General features: G+C 39.5%; 1 protein-coding gene across 2 annotated transcripts in view; it reads right to left on the reverse strand.

The window, feature by feature from the left end:
* The window catches only part of EML5 (EMAP like 5), a 129,826-nt gene that overhangs the window by 78,648 nt on the left and 34,576 nt on the right, over positions 1-16,602 (reverse strand). For both annotated transcript variants that reach the window (XM_063117954.1, XM_063117953.1), the window contains exons 3-5: positions 11,667-11,765; positions 9,796-9,864; positions 1,291-1,476 (exon numbers count right to left, since the gene is read on the reverse strand). In XM_063117954.1, coding sequence (XP_062974024.1) covers positions 1,291-1,476; positions 9,796-9,864; positions 11,667-11,765 — 354 coding nt within the window. The remainder of the gene's footprint in view (positions 1-1,290; positions 1,477-9,795; positions 9,865-11,666; positions 11,766-16,602) is intronic.

Consider the following 16,602-nt stretch of genomic DNA (forward strand, 5'->3'; position numbering starts at 1 on the left):
TTGATGTTGTGCGGACTTTATACTGTTAGTTTTACCCTACCCTGTGCCTGCTTACCCTACCCTGTGCCTGTTGGCATTCTCTTCCCCTCCTTATTGTTTTATTATGATTTTATTAGATTGTAAGCCTATGCGGCAGGGCCTTGCTATTTACCGTTTTACTCTGTACAGCATCATGTACATTGATGGTGCTATATAAATAAATAAATAATAATAATAATAATAATAATAATAATAATAATAATAATAAGCCCAATCTACATTCTTATTGTGAGGATAAAATGGAGATTATGTAAGCCACCTTTTGTTCCTTGGAGGAAAAAAGCTGGGATATAAATGCAATAAATAATAAATAAATGCATTTTGCAGCACAGGGACAGTATACAGGCTGTCCTCCTAGGCATGTGGTCATTTTCAAACTAGAAAATAGTGAACTGGTTATTTATTATGTGTCTAAAAGCATTAACTTTTAAATATGTTTAGGTAGGATGTGATATAACAATGAAAATATGAAATCAGGACAATTATATTACCCAATGTGCTTGGCAGTTTCATTTTTTTGTTTGTTCTTGATTTGCCATTTGGAAGAGACAAACAAGTATGGAAAAGATGCCTTCTTCAATTAAAGTTGTGTGAATATATATGGCCTGATATCCAATTAATCGCTCCTGCCAATGGAACAGCTTCCATCAGTGGAACAGGGATGGAGCAATTCCCGCACATCCCCTGCAGCTCCCATGCACCCCCAAAATTTGCTCTGGAGGGTTGAGGGAACCTCCAGAGCAGATTGGGGGGGCAGGGAAGAGGAAAGGAGAGGAAAGTTCTGTTGCGCAGCAGAAGTCCACTTGCTTTATGTTGGATTTTGTTTACTGAATATTAACAAATAAACAACTTCTTTCCCAGGCAATTACAAGGAAATACCATGAGAAAGCTAAATGCAAGTATGGGGTCACATGAATCTACATCTATTTCAGAAAAGGCATGAAGGCTTAGCGAAAGATTCCTCTCTGACCACTAATGCAGTCAGCCCCCAGCCATCCCCGATAAATAGCTCCCAAATATTAACATGGAAGATAAAGGCAGACTGAAAACTTGCCATAATTTCTCCAGTTTCTGTTAGCTTGACCATGGCAAGGGTTTGCCAGAAGTGAAACAGCAAATTTTGATTCAATATCTGCTAATGTCCTGTAATAAGTAACTACAATGCAATCCATATAGAAATCTATGCATGTCATGCAAAACCTTAATTTCTTTAAAATGTCAAATCAGTTGACATATCAAAAGGATACTTACAGCATGTGCTCCCTGTATAGTCCGTATAAGGTTGATTCCTTTCCATACGTATATATCTCCATTAAGCGCACCAGAATATGTTACTTCATCTCTTGCACAAGCGAGGCACAATATAGTTTGGAGATCACCAGTCTTACCAAAAACACCACGCTTTGGTGTCAGTGAATTGCCACATAAACTCCAGAACTGCAAGATAAAGTTGTTTTATTAATGTAATTCATGCAGAACTTTTTAAATAACTCAAAACACAATGTTTCAAGATGAAAGTAGATATTAGAAGTGATGCATGGCTGTTATTGGGCTTAAGCCTCTTTTTCCTCCACACTCTCCTACCTTTGAATAAGTAAGAGCACATGATGGGATGTCATTGCCCTTCACGCTTTCCTTCACACACACCACATTGTTAGCAGTTGCCTGTGGAGGCAGGAGAATGGAAGCTACATGTTGTAGAAGATGTTTCAGGAAAGAAGGTGAAAAAAAAGAGACAGAACTGCTATTACTAATAACAGCCATGTGTCTCTAGTAACATCTCTGTGTGCCCACATAGTTAACTTTTTGTTCTCCATTTCTACAAGACCATAAAAAGGAGACTTACACCTTAATCTTATGCATTGGGGCAAAGTTCTTCTGAGTTCAGTGTGGTTTACTCTCAATCAGTGACAATAGGGTTCCAGGCTTAGGTTGACATTCTAACTAAACATATTTATCTGTTAAAAAAATCCTTTAAAAAATCAGTGGGGCCTATATCACAGGAAGTTTGGTATCAGCCTGTTAGCATGCAATCTTAAGCATACCTTTTGAAAGAAAAGTCCATTGAAACCAATGGGTCTTACTTCTGAGTAAACATGGTAAAGACATTACTGCAAATCATGCAGGCAGCATAATATGAAAAGCTACAACAGTGCAAGGCAAGTCATATCAATATGCAAAGTCCAAACTATTTAAGCTTTTAAAACAAATAATATAATCATTTCAGCTAAAATCAGTAAGCAAAATCAGTAATCCAAGTAGATCTCTGTATCCAAGCTAGTGACACACTGATTTTTGACAAAGAAATATGCCAATGCTATAAAAGCAATAACCCTAACATTCTTTACATTCAGTGTGCAATCCTATGCATGTTTAGATAGAAAAAAGTCCTACAACTCCCAGTCAGCTGTTCATGTCTGAACAGGATTGCGCCATCAGTGCCTAGGACTTTGTGAAGTCCGCATATTAGTATGAAGGACCAACTGCACAACACCCTCAGCTGTCATTTGACACAGCTAATATTGTTGTAAACACTACTTATTTCTTTTCAGCAAAACATATTTTATATGTGCGTCTTCAGAGAGAGTTTGGCTGCATTCAGACATCGCATTAAGCCAGGAATCCTGACTTAATAAGCCATGATGTGAATGAGGAATGTGCTGGAGCACACAGCATGTTTTGCTCCCACTCTGCTCCTCTGTTCATGCAAGCAGGAAAACAAACCAGCAAGGGATAGCTTCATGTTACATTCAGTCACATTGTTATTGTTGTGTACCCAAACAAGCCATCATTAATAAACCAACTTTAAAACCCTGGTTTGGGTACACAACAATAACAATGTGATTGAATGAAACATAAAAGTTTACACTTAACCATAATCCCAGGTTCAGAAGTAATGCAAAGCAATTCTTTCCTGGTTTGTTTATACAAAAGGAGGAGTGAAGTGGGAGTGAATGGCCTGCATGTTCCACCAGACTGCTCATTTACATCATGATCTTTAAAACCAGGATTCCAAACTTAATACAATGTCAAAATGTGGCCACTGACAAGAGGTATAGATAGCATTGTTTAAAATTATGATTTATTTAATTATTTACATTTTATTTAATTACAGGTTGTAGTTACACTAAAATTAATATTTTAATGAATAAGTTTTGGCAGAATTCTGAGCATGTCTAATGTATGGAATTGTTTTTAGTTGAATATGCTGAAACTCTGAAAAAAATATCCTTTCTGTATTTTAGTACAGACGAGATGCTAAAAAGCAATTAAGCTAATGAAAGACATTAATTTATACACTAAGAAGAATTCTAAACCAAAAATTGTATAGAACCTAGCAAAACAGAAAATACTTTTGGCAATATATTGATATAAATTTTATCTGCAATTTCAATGCAAAAAATATATATCAATTTTTACAAATTGATACTACAATCCGATCCCCATTTACATGGGAGTAAATCCCATTGAATTAAATGGGACTTACTTCTGAAAGAGACATGTATACAATTGCACTGTTAAGCCATAATCCATCCTACCAAGTGCAAATATTAAAACTAAAACTAGACAAAAACTCTACAGGCAACTTCTGAATGAGGCCAGAAAGAACTAAGGGGGAAAAAAATCCATCCTGCTTTTCTTTCCACAGCTAGAAACCTAAAGCAGCTAAAAAAATTAAAACCCTATTTAAAAAGAATACAAACCTATGATAAAGATCTCTCTAAAACCCTATTTACAGAAACAATTTACCAGGAGATTAACAGTTCAATCCATGCAGGCTGGGGAATGCTGAGAGTAATAGGCCTTTTTCCCCACTGTCTAATCACACATAGGATTGTACCCTTAACCTGGCTCTTAAGAGAATATATAGTTATGCTACTGAAAGTCTCCTTCTGAAATTAACAGTATGCATTATTTTTTAAATGAATTGCAAATATAAAGTTTCTCTTGAAGAATAACTTGGTTAATATTAAATAATATGAAAAACACATGTAAATACCTATCAAGTAGTAAATTCTGTAACTTGTTCTAGGATTAGTAAAAATCAATATCTAAAAAGTTATACAATTTTCATACATTGTGTAAATATGATTAAGGGAATGATCCAATAGCCCCTAGACAACATCTGAAGGTCCACAGGATAGTTCGGATTTCCAGATCTGAGGTCAGAGGCAGTGCTCCGACCCTGGAGCTGGGAATTGGAGCTCCAAACCCCCTCCCTCTTCCCCTTGCAACTGCCGTGGAAAGAATCATGCCAGGTGCCTCTCCAAGGTTGGGAACGCAACTCTGGAGATGGGGGGGAAATGGGCGTTTTGATGAGCAGGGAAAGGAGGAGAGAGGCCAGGATCCAAGCTATCCTGAAGCCACTCCAGCCTCATTCCCTCCCTCTCTAAGATGCTCCAGCTAGACGGGCAAAAAAGCCCACCTAGCAAAAATTCAGGGTGGGAGGACAGGGAGGCAAAGTTTTGTAAATCTGTCACTAAAGAAGATTATTCAGCTGAAATGTGTTTGGCAATTAACAATATTAATTTAGTAGATTGCACTTGTAATCCCAGATTTAAAATCTGTAACAGGATTTTGTATATCATTGTGAATTTTAAAATGGGTTTATTTTCTGTTTACCAGTTTACCTGTGTTTGTGGCTTTTGTTGTGGAGAAGGTCATCAGCCACCTGCACTGTTGTTGCCCTGATGGCAGTAGGGGGTGAAGAGGGGCATGTCAGGGGCCAGATAGGGAAGCGCTTTGATCTGGTGCATTCAAAGCCCTCCCATTGCTCCAACGTTCCCCTAACAAGAGCGAAAAACTATGCCAGCCCTGAAGTTCATATAGTTATTTTCCCTACTATTGAGAGGACTGAGGACAAAACGAGGGGGGAAATCACTCCCACAACTTGTCCAGCACAAGCCTGGCATGGCTAAAGATAGTTCCTTCACTATGATCTCTCTCTCTCTCTCTCTCTCTCTCTCTCTCTCTCTCTGTGACCATAGAACTGCTCAGCCTGTGGTCAAATTTGCACTGTTGTTTAAGAAATATATGAAGATGCGTAGTAATGGAAAACTTGATTTAAAACACTGATTTAAATCCATCCATTCTGAAAGACATTCACCACTACCAAGAAAATCCTATTTTCATTAGATTTTATTTCACAGAGAGATGATAATCAAAGCTGAATCTTCCACCAAAAATCTACACATAAAAACCTATCCCAAAAATCAACTGGGAATTGTGGCAATTGCCTCTTCAGACTGCTTCTGTCTGTCTGGACAGCATGAAGGAGGAAACTTAAGATTCAATGGGCAGAACAAGGGACCCTTCTCTGACAATCAGTGTGGGATGTGACTAATAGCAGATCACCCCAAGTACAAGAAGAATGAAGTCCATTGCTGTCACATGCTCTAACTGCTAAAATCCAACATAACAAAACACTTACTTTTCTTCACACACATCAGATTGAAGGATGAGATCTCTTGGAGTTTCCTGTTTTGGAAACCGGTCTGCCTTCTTTCACTAAGCAACAATAGCCTACTCCAGTGGGGGGAAGGGATAGGAGGCACTCGCCATGACATATCTCTATCACTATTATTACAGTTTGCCTTCACTATGCAACAGCCTAGCTTGAGCTGCAGAGAGTTTAGCAGGAATGAACACTTATTAACTTAAACCCTACAGCATTAACCATTAATTACCATTTTGTATCTTGACTGCCATTAAGAAGAGCCACAGGAGAGTTAATGATCAGATGTAACTAGGCTAAATGGGGATGCATTTGTTGTTGACCACAGTCCAGAACTGGTCAGTGATCCTTTTGACCTCAATTACAATCTTTAGTGCTCAGTTTTCAGGAACGTTATCTGGGAGCAAGATATATCTTATCTAATTGCTGTTTCTAGCTGCACATGTGTTTCCTGTACCTTGGTATCTTGATTAACTAACATATAATGTTTTGACTAATTTGAAAATACTAGGAGAACATAGATCAGAAGAGTGGTGTGTGTGTGTGTGTGTGTAATATTATATTATTTAAAACTTCCCAGTGGTTGTCAGGAATTTTCCTTCGCATTTCTAGTTAAGTGTTAGTATTTGAAAACAGTTTCAGTTTATTTATTTCAGTCATGAACCAGTACAGATATTTGAAAACAGTTTTCTGCCAAATGGGTATAATATTCCACTGCTTCTACAACTTGACTTCAACTTCCAGAAGTTAGTGCTGGGGAATTATTGCTCTGTGCCTTGGCAGTTATGCTATTGGATTCCATAGGGTTCTATTGTATCCCTCATTTTTTTTATGATCTACATGAAACTGCTGTGGGAAGTTATTTGGAGATGTGGACTGAGATGTCACCAATATATGGATGATACCCAGTTCTATATCTCATTTTCATCAAATCTGGGTGAGACAATAGGTGTTTTGAATCAGTTGCCTGTGTCTGTAATGGAGTGAATGAGGACCAATAAATTGAGACTCAATTCAGATAAGATGGGTGGTACTGTTAAGTGGCTGGTTTGTTTGCCTGGCCAAGTGATGTTCAACCTGTTCTGGAAGGGGTTGCATTCTTTCTAAAGGATCAGATTCATAGTTTGGGAGAGCTATTGGAACCAGCATTGTCACTGAGGCACAGATAGCCATGACTGTATCTGGTCAGAGATAGCCTAGCTAAATTATTCTCGCTCTGGTAGCCTCTCATTTGGATTACTGCAATGGCCCTGCCTTGGAAAATGGCCTGGAAATTTTAAACTGGTCCAAAATATTGCAGCAAGATTGTTAATGGAATATGGTCAATAAGATTATATTATGACAGTGCTCTGCACAGGCTTCCAGTCCGTTTCCAGGCCCAATTCATAGTGCTGGTATTAATGTTTGAAGCCCCAAAAGTCTTGGAGCCAGATTATCTGAAGGATCATCTCCTCCCATATATATAAACCTGGCCCTGAAGATCATTGGCAGGTGCCTCGGCTGAATAAGGTGAAGTGGGCGGCTACTAAGGAGAAGACTTTTTCACAGGTGGCATATGGGATTTGGAACCCCCTCCCCAGAAAGGCTCACCTGGTGCCTAGATATTTTATCATGTTGCAATTTGGTGGGGTTAATTTCTGTGAGCTGCCCAGAGAGGTTTGACTATTCCAAATGTAGTAAATAAAATAAATGAATGAATGAATAACATTCCACCATATGAGTCTGCCCAAGATCTTTGTTCCACTTTGGAGACTCACTACTGTTTCCTGCCTGGTTTTGGTCAGAGATGATTTCATTTAGGCAGGCATTTACAGAAGTTTTTTATTTTTATTGTGATTTCTGTTTTGTTCTGTGTTTAATCAGTTGTTATAGCTCTGCTTTAGGTTGCATTTTGTAATTTATTTTTAATTATGTTATAAGCAGTCTTAATTATGTTGTAAGCTTCAATAAAAAGGTAGGAAATACATTAATAAATAATGCAGATTTTTAAGGATGTCATTGTCCTATAGTTAGCTGAGTTAAGAAACAATGTTACGATATGTACCAAAATATATTTAAGGAAGCAGCCTGTTGCATGGAAAAACAAGGTTGCAGATACATTATCACTTTGTCACTTTAGAAATCAATCATAACCAATCCAACTGACAATTACCTAGTCAAATCTGTATGCTCAATCCATTATGGGCTGATTCATACATAATGTGCAATTTTTATACATAATAATGCAAACATTTCTTATATGGTAGTTGCCTCTGTGTAGGAAAAATATCATAGTGAAGTTTTAAATTAGCAGACAGCAAGGGAAGAGCAAGAGAGAGAGGGAGGGCATTTTCAGTGTTGTCCCTACACCCTGACCATAATTATTAAACTGCTTCCTACTGCATGCCAAATCTGAGCATCTTTTAGATTTATTAAAATACTTAGCTGATGCCACTTAACTTTGAGGTCTAAATTTGTCAGGGAAGATACAGACATTCCAATGAATTTGAAGAAATTTTATTCTATTCTGGGGTGGGGTAGGGCAGGGTTCCTAAAAATACCCACTCTATGACAGCAGGTTATAAATAAGAATAAATATCCTACGCTGACAAGCTCAAAGGCTAATATATTTATTTATTTACAATATTTATATACCACTCCCCATTCAAAATTTCAGAGCAGTGGACAAAATAAAATAGAATAAAAATAAAAACAAATTAAAAGTACATTTTAAAAGAAACAAAGTGCAAAATAAACCACAGTTGGTTGTTAATGGAAGGCTTCCTGGAACAATGATGTTTTCAGGAGGCGCCAGAGGAAATATTTATTTATTTATTTATTTTATTACATTTATACACCGCCCCACAGCTGAAGCTCTCTAGGCGGTTTACAACAATTCAAAATGGTAAATGTTAAAAGTATACAAAATTTAAAAACCATCAAAAATATAAAAAACAGTATAAAAACAACAGCATCCATTTAAAAACAACAATTCTGGGGTCCATTAAAAACAAACTTAACGTTGTTAAATGCTGTTAAAATGCCTGGGAGAAGAGAAAAGTCTTGACCTGGCACTGAAAAAAATAACAATGTTGGCACCAGGCGAGCCTCATCGGGGAGATCATTCCACAGTTGGGGGGGCAACCACTGAAAAGGCCCTCTCCCTTGTTGCCATCCTCCGAGCTTCCCTTGGAGTAGGCACTCAGAGGAGGACCTTAGATGTTGAGCACAGTGTATGGGTAGGTTCATGTCAGGAGAGGCGTTCCATCAGGTATTGCGGTCCCAAGCCATGTAGGGCTTTATAGGTTAAAACCAGCACCTTGAATTGGGCTCAGAAACATATAGGCAGCCAATGCAAGCGGGCCAGAATTGGTGTTATATGCTCAAACCTCCCTATTCCAGCTATCAATCTGGCCGCCGCATTTTGCACAAGCTGCAGCTTCCGGATCGTCTTCAAAGGCTGCCCCATGTAGAGGGCATTGCAGTAATCTAATTTGGAAGTTACCAAAGTATGGACAACTGAAGCTAGGTTATCCCTGTCCAGATAGGGGCGTAACTGGGCCACCAACCAGAGTTGGTAGAAAGCACTCCGTGCCACCGAGGCCACCTGAGCCTTTGTATTCAACTTTGAATACAAAGTTGGTGCCTGCCTGACCTCCAGAGGAAGGGAATTCCATAGGAGGGGGGGTACCATGCTGAAGGCTGTTCCCCTAGTGGACTCCAATTGCACAATAGGTCTATATGGAACCACCAGGAGCATGTCTTCAGATGACCTCAGTGACTGGGCAGGTTGATAGGGGAGAAGGCACTCTCTCAGGCATCCTGATCCCAAGTTGTTTGGGGCTTTGTACACTAGTACGAGAACCTTAAACCTGGCCTGGTAGCAAATAGGCAGCCAGGGCAGTTCCCTCAGCAAAGGAGTTTACATGCTGGAAGGGGACTACAGGAAAAGGACCATCATATTTCAAAGTAGATTAGACACCAAATATGGGATCCATGTAGATCTCCCAGCATTTACTTAAGTCAATAGCTTTTGGGATGACTGCTCAAACACTGGTCAAGTAGAAAGTATGAGAACCATTTTCCAAATATAGTGAAAAATGGCACTACTATATGCTGTATTCAGTGCATGGCTTTTCTCAGTGTAGTTGAGGAGAAGAAGGCACAAATAATTAAGAATTGTAGGTATTTACTGGGAAGCTGTGGTCCACATGATGGCGTCTTGAAATTATACACTGACACTTTAATGGGTTAATAAAACTCTGGTTCAATTTATAATAATTTGAAAAAAGAAAGAAATATATGCAAACGTATTTTCTTACCTTAATATGTTTAACACCACAGCTGACAAGTTTGTTTGGTTGGTACAAATCCCAAGAAATATCAAATATCTAGAGGGGAGAGGAAGGGAGAGAAATCAAATTTCATTTCACATTAATTGAAAAGTCATTTTTAAAACAATCTATGAACAGAGCAATGTGATACATTTGCATGAAAATGGCAAAAAACCCAAACCTGAAGACAACATAAAGTTTTCCTAGAAATATTTTAGCCTAGGCTGATTTTAAACACACCAAAAATATTTGTAGACTTATTGTAGTGAACTGATGGCAACAATTCACAGTAATACAATAGATATGTTTGACACCGAAGTTTTAATTTAGAGAAGTTTGATTTGGACAGATCGATGTTCTAAGCACTGAACCAAACTGAACTATTCTAAGCATATATCTAATTTCATAGGTAAACTATATAAGTCTTGAAGAATTGTCAATTTTAAAGAGAATTTGATTTTTAAATAATTTTTACTGCAACTTAATATCTTTTACAGTAGCTCAACATATATCAAGAAAGCCTCATTTATATTACAAATACTGATGTGACCATTTAAAAATGTAGACTGGGTGCCACGGGAATCCATTGGGCACCAAAAGGGCCAAATTTCCCCATTATGAACACCCCTAGTAGAAGTTAGTCCTACTCCCATCTCTGAAAGTTAGTTCAGGATCATATAGCACACATAGCAGTCTATAGAAATAGGCAGTAGAGTCTCACAGCAGGGATAGTGACTATCTCCAGCCTACACATGCTCCAAAGTATAACTGTACAGTGGCATTTACATCGTGTTGACAAGTTGTGTTAGTTTATGGGATACAACCAGTTCTATCCTGCTTGCCAGGCATAGAAGCCAGCTTTATGCCTGGCAAGCAGGGTAGAACAGCAAAAAGATTCAGTTGCAAAACAGTCCAAACAAGATTCTACACACTCTCAAAATAAGGACTTAGCTAAAATTCACAAAAATTCTCTCCAGTGAAATCCATGGCAACAGTAAAGGAGGGCTCAACAATAAGTGGTTTGAGGATCTCAATGTGACACTTCAGCCTGAAGTTATACTGATTTCAAGGGAACTTACTTTCAAGTAAATGAGCTTAAAACTTCAGTCTAAGCCTGCAATCCTACACACATTTAGTTTGGACAAATTCTATAAGGAGTTACCCAGCTATTAAACCTGATGATTTCTTGGAATCTCATGTATAGAGGCAGTGTAGTGCTCAATACCAGATACTAGTGCCAAATAACAGAAAAAGGCTGTCATGTTTACAACTTGTGAGTGCTTGAAGGCATCTGGCTGACCACTATTGAGAATAGAATGATCAATTAAGTGAAAAAGGGAATTGTTATGCTCTTGAGTGTGCAAGAACAGAGATGAATAATGACACTGAGTTTGAACATGATTTGAGGTCTTGGTTAGTTAATTGACTTGAAACCAGTTTCCCATTTCATATGTAAGTAACAGGGAATGGTAGTATAAGCTAACCAGGATCAGTGTGCTAATGAAGAGAGAACAGGAAAGTGCAGGCCTAAGGGTCATCCTTGGGTTGATAGTTTCGCAAGCCGATAATTTACATCTGAATCAAGTAAAAGTATATTGTTTAAAAAGAAAAACAGATGAAGAAACAACGGCTGCAAAAAAATATGCAAAAAATCCTATGCTTAAATATGGTGATGCTTCTTTATTTTATTCTAAGAATACCCAGTTCATTTTTAACTACAAATTCATTTTGCTATTTCACTTTTTAAAAAACTTAATGTAGCCAACAAAATATATTCTAAGGTATAAATAAGTATCTAGAAAACAGTTTTTACAAGTCCAAACTCCACTTGTGTATCTATTTTTAAAAATTATACCTACCCTGTCTGTATGGCCAGGAGCCATAGATAACATTTTTCCTTTTCTCCAGTCCCACACACAGATTGTATTTTTGGAATCCAAACCAACTGAAAGCAAACGCTGAAAGTTTCCAAAATGTTAAGAGAGAATAAAAAAAGACTTTAATATTCAAAATGGCAATGTGCTCTATACATTTTGAAAAACACCAATCCAGATAATAATTCAAGGGCATGGGCATTTCAAAGCCAGCCAGACAGTACAATCCGTCACACAGAGGAGCTACCGTACTGCTGTTGTTTTGTGGCCTGTTACACTCTGGGCCAGGACGTGAGATAGTTGAACCCTCAATAGCACGCTGTGACGAGTTTGCACGGCACTTTGAAGATAAAGTTGCTCAGATTCGTCATGAATTGGACACCACACTTAATGCAGCTCCACTAGTAGAGGTGTTCGGAGCGCTGTCCGGTTCAGTTTTATTGGATGAGTTTCAGTTATTGAGGCCCGAGGATGTGAACAAGGTGCTTGGCCAAGTCCGGTCGACCACCTGTGTGCCTGACCCTTGCCCCTCGTGGCTCATTACATCAAATAAGGAGAGGATCGCCGGCTGGGTCCAGGAGGTTGTAATTGCCTCCTTGAGAGAGGGAGTGGTGCCGGCCTCTTTAAAAGAGGTGGTAATTAGACCACTCCTGAAGAAGCCTAATCTGGACCCGAAGGATGTTAACAACTACAGGCCGGTGGCTAATATCCCTTTCCTGGGCAAGGTGCTTGAGTGGGTGGTTGCAGGACAACTCCAGGCACTCTTGAATGAAATGGATTATCTAGATCCTTTTCAATCGGGTTTCAGGCCTGGTTTTGGAACGGAAACTGCCTTGGTCGCCCTGTGGGATGACCTCTGTTGGGAGAGAGACAGGGGGAGTGTGTCCCTGTTGGTTCTCCTGGACCTCTCAGCGGCCTTCGATACCATCGACCATGGTATCCTTCTGGATAGGTTGTCTGAGCTGGGAGTTGGAGGTACTGCGTTGCAGTGGTTCCGCTCCTACTTGGATGGCTGACACCAGAAGGTGGTGCTGGGGGATTATTGCTCTGTGCCGTGGCTCCTAAGCCATGGTGTTCCACAGGGCTCTATTTTATCCCCTATGCTGTTTAACATATACATGAAGCCGCTGGGGGAGGTTATCCGGAGATGTGGACTGAGGTGTCATCAATATGTGGATGATACCCAGCTCTACCTTTCCTTTTTATCAAACCCAGGTGAAGCAGTGACTGTTCTGAACCAGTGCCTGGGCACGGTAATGGACTGGATGAGGGCTAACAAACTGAGACTCAATCCAGACAAGACGGAGGTACTGTTAGCGGGTGGTTCATCTGTCCGGCGAGGTGATGTTTGCCCTGTCCTGGACGGGGTTGCACTCTCCCTAAAGGATCGGGTCCATAGTTTGGGGGTGCTCTTGGATCCAGAACTGTCACTTGAGGCACAGGTGAACTCAGTGGCAAAGAGCACCTTTTATCAGCTTAGGTTGATATACCAACTACACCCTTATCTGGACAGAGATGACCTAGCTACAGTTATCCATGCTCTGATAACCTCTCGTTTGGATTACTGCAATGCGTTATACGTGGGGCTGCTTTTGAAAACGGTCCAGAAGCTTCAGCTGGTACAAAACAGGGCAGCCCATTTACTAACAGGGACTGGCCGGCGAGATCACATTACACCATTCCTTTTACAACTTCATTGGCTGCCAGTCCAGGTCCGGGCCCGATTCAAAGTGCTGGCACTGACATTTAAAGCCCTAAACGGTTTGGGGTCAAGTTATTTGAAGGAACGCCTCCTCCCATATGTACCTGCTCGGACCTTAAGATCATCTACAGGGGCCCTTCCCCATGAGCCCCTGCCAAAGGAAGTGAGGCAGGTGGCTACTAGGAGGAGGGCTTTCTCCGCTGTGGCACCCCGGTTGTGGAATGAGCTCCCTAGAGAGGTCCGCCTGGCGCCTACACTGTACTCCTTTCGTCGCCAGCTGAAGACCTTTTTATTCACTCAGTATTTTAACAATTTTAACTTAAATTTAAATTTTACTGTTTTAACTCTGTATTTTAATCTTATATCAATTTTGCTGTGTGGTTTTATCCTGGTTGTGCTTTTTATACTGTATTTTGTATTTGTGCTTTTAACCTGTTGGTTGTTTTATTATGGTTTTAATTTTTGTGAACCGCCCAGAGAGCTTCGGCTATTGGGCGGTATAAAAATGTAATAAATAAATAAATAATAAATAAATAAAATCTCCCTGAAGGCGTAGGCAAGGATCTAAAGGACCACAAGGGGAGGCTATATTTGTGTCACATGGCTTCCACCCTCTTCTGAAATCATCTGCCACATTTTCCATTTGGAAAATTCATGAATAGCCTCTTATACGAAACAAGGAGTTGGAATTTGGGGGTGGGGAGGAGGAGAGAGAGGAAAAAATAAGTTCCAATATATGGCCCAGTGCACATATTCCTTCCATTGTGAAAATTATCATTTATTCTTGCTGCCTTCGTATGATCACCATACCCCAGTGTGGCTGTGGTGCTATGAGCTATGACTCACAGAAGTACCAGTTTGTCAATGCAAGCCCCTGCAGCTTCACATCTTGTCCAAAACCAGTGAGGTGACTTGTTGTGTTGTTAAAAAAAATACCCCGCAACCCTACAACAGGCCATGGGTTCTGGGTGATTTGTTAACCATTCCAACAAACCACCATTGCCAGATTCTGATGACACCAGAAGTCGTGCTGGTGAGGGTAATTATACAAATCAGCCAGCACACTACCAGCATGTGCAGAATGGTTAACAATCCAACATGGTTTGTTTATTACCCTGCGGTCACACGAACTGGGCCACTGTCTGCTTCCTGTTTTTTTTAGCCAGTTACTGATCCATAGGAAAACCTGTCCCCTTATATCATGACTGCTAAATTTACTCAAGGGCCTTTGATAAGGGATTTTTTCTCAAAGGCTATTTGAATGTCTAAGTAAACTACCTTTATTGGTTGGTACTATTCCATATGCTTTTTCACTCTCTCAACAAACTTTAAAAGATTGGTGAGAAAGGACTTACCTTTGCAGAAGCCACACCTATTCTCCTTCAGCAAGACTTTTTCTTCTATATGTCTGATATTTCTTTTACTTCTCACTGATATTCAATTAAAACTAGGTACTTAATAGGAAAAAATTGTCTTTGAAAATCTATACCTGAGTCCTTAAACAACAAGAATTTAGCATGCCAAAGTTAATTTATAGAAATTAGGATTATATTCACTCACCTCAATGAGAGGCTTGCAAAGGTCAAGAATAAAATAAGGTTTCAATACAGTAACCGAACTTTTAAAGATTTTGCTTAATTTTCAGTTTCTTAGGCACTTTCAAAAACTTCCATTGAGAAAATTAATTTCCTTTCATGCCTTTCCTTTCTAATTTTACGTTCTATCCCTTAATTTGGTCTTTATGGCCCTTTCTACAACTAAGGATTATCTGATGCAAATGGAGGGATCGTCCCTGCCTGCTCCCGGGATCCCCTATTTGGATGCACAGGGATGATCTCCGGGGGGGGGGGGGTGAAGGCAGGTGTAGAAATGGCCTATGTGTTGTTTCCCTTTGGCATTTTTCTTCTATAGTATGGGAAGGGAATCTGAGGTCTGGAGACCAAATCTGATCCTCCTGTGGTCCTTAATTGGGGTTGCCGAGATGGCCATACCTCCTTTCATCTTTCCCCCAACCACTGATCATATGGTTTCTTGGCTTTTGAGCATTTTTTTTTTCATTCTGAAAAGTTGAAATGCCTCTCCTTAGTAAGACCTTTACGTTATAATATGCTGGTATATTTTTATTATTATTATTGGCCTCACCACTTTGCCTGTGGCCCCACACACCATGGGAATACAGCCTCTGACAGTTTCTCTGAAATTGAATTTGGCCCTCAGGCTGAAAGACCTTTCCCACCCTTACTGTATAGTAATTAAATAACATTACCTTCTGTACAGAGGCAGCTATGACACTGGCAGTGGATCCTGCCAGAATATAGTGATCTAAAGTCCTGAATAGATGACATGCTATGTAGAATCATGCATGAATGAGGGTGAGGGAAGAAATAGGGTCACACATGCTGTCCCTACTCCCAATCTTAATGTATTAATTGTATCTTATGAACATCAATTTGATCAATCCATAGAAGTTTAGAGCAGAGCCAGCAGAGGCGATCCCACTGCCCAACACTCTCAATTCGTTAATTTTCATAGCATATTTTCTGCACCGGTTTAGATCTCCAATATAGGGGACACCTCCCATTTACTGCTATATGGGAATGATAGAAATGTGAGGGGCTGTCATTGCATTACTTATTCTTGGGTCACATTTGAAAAATGCTCTTTACGTATGTTTCAATGAGTGATTTAAACACTATCTCAAAAACAAAGTTTAGAAGCTACCCGACATTCATGCTATTATTATTATTTCATTTACATTCCATTAAAAAAACATTCCATTTTTCTACAACAGCAGGATACAAAAACAATAACAGTGGAACATAATACATCAAATACTTTCCATTCAATTTCCACCCTGCAGGGCTTTGAGTACACATTAGGATTAATGACCAGTGAATGCCAGTGAGAGGCAGCTAAATACCATAAAGATCATGCATCTTTCATATAAAACCAAGCAAAAAGCTGCAACTTAATAGCATTGACATATATTTTCCTGAATTCTATGAACATTTAGATTAGGTTTGTGACTTGTCTGTTTGACTAAAAGAGAAATCCTATGCCACATAGACACTGGGTGCATTTGGAGGATTGACGTGGGGGAAGAAGTAATCATGGCTACTCCCCCCCCCCCTGCACATTCTGCTCATGCAAAAGCCATTTGTATTATTCCCCACACTGCAGCCTCAACCTGGTGAGCACCACAGCAGATTCATAACTACA

Source organism: Elgaria multicarinata, chromosome 2 (genome assembly GCF_023053635.1).
Source record: "Elgaria multicarinata webbii isolate HBS135686 ecotype San Diego chromosome 2, rElgMul1.1.pri, whole genome shotgun sequence".
In the NCBI taxonomy this organism is placed as follows: Eukaryota; Metazoa; Chordata; class Lepidosauria; order Squamata; family Anguidae; genus Elgaria; species Elgaria multicarinata.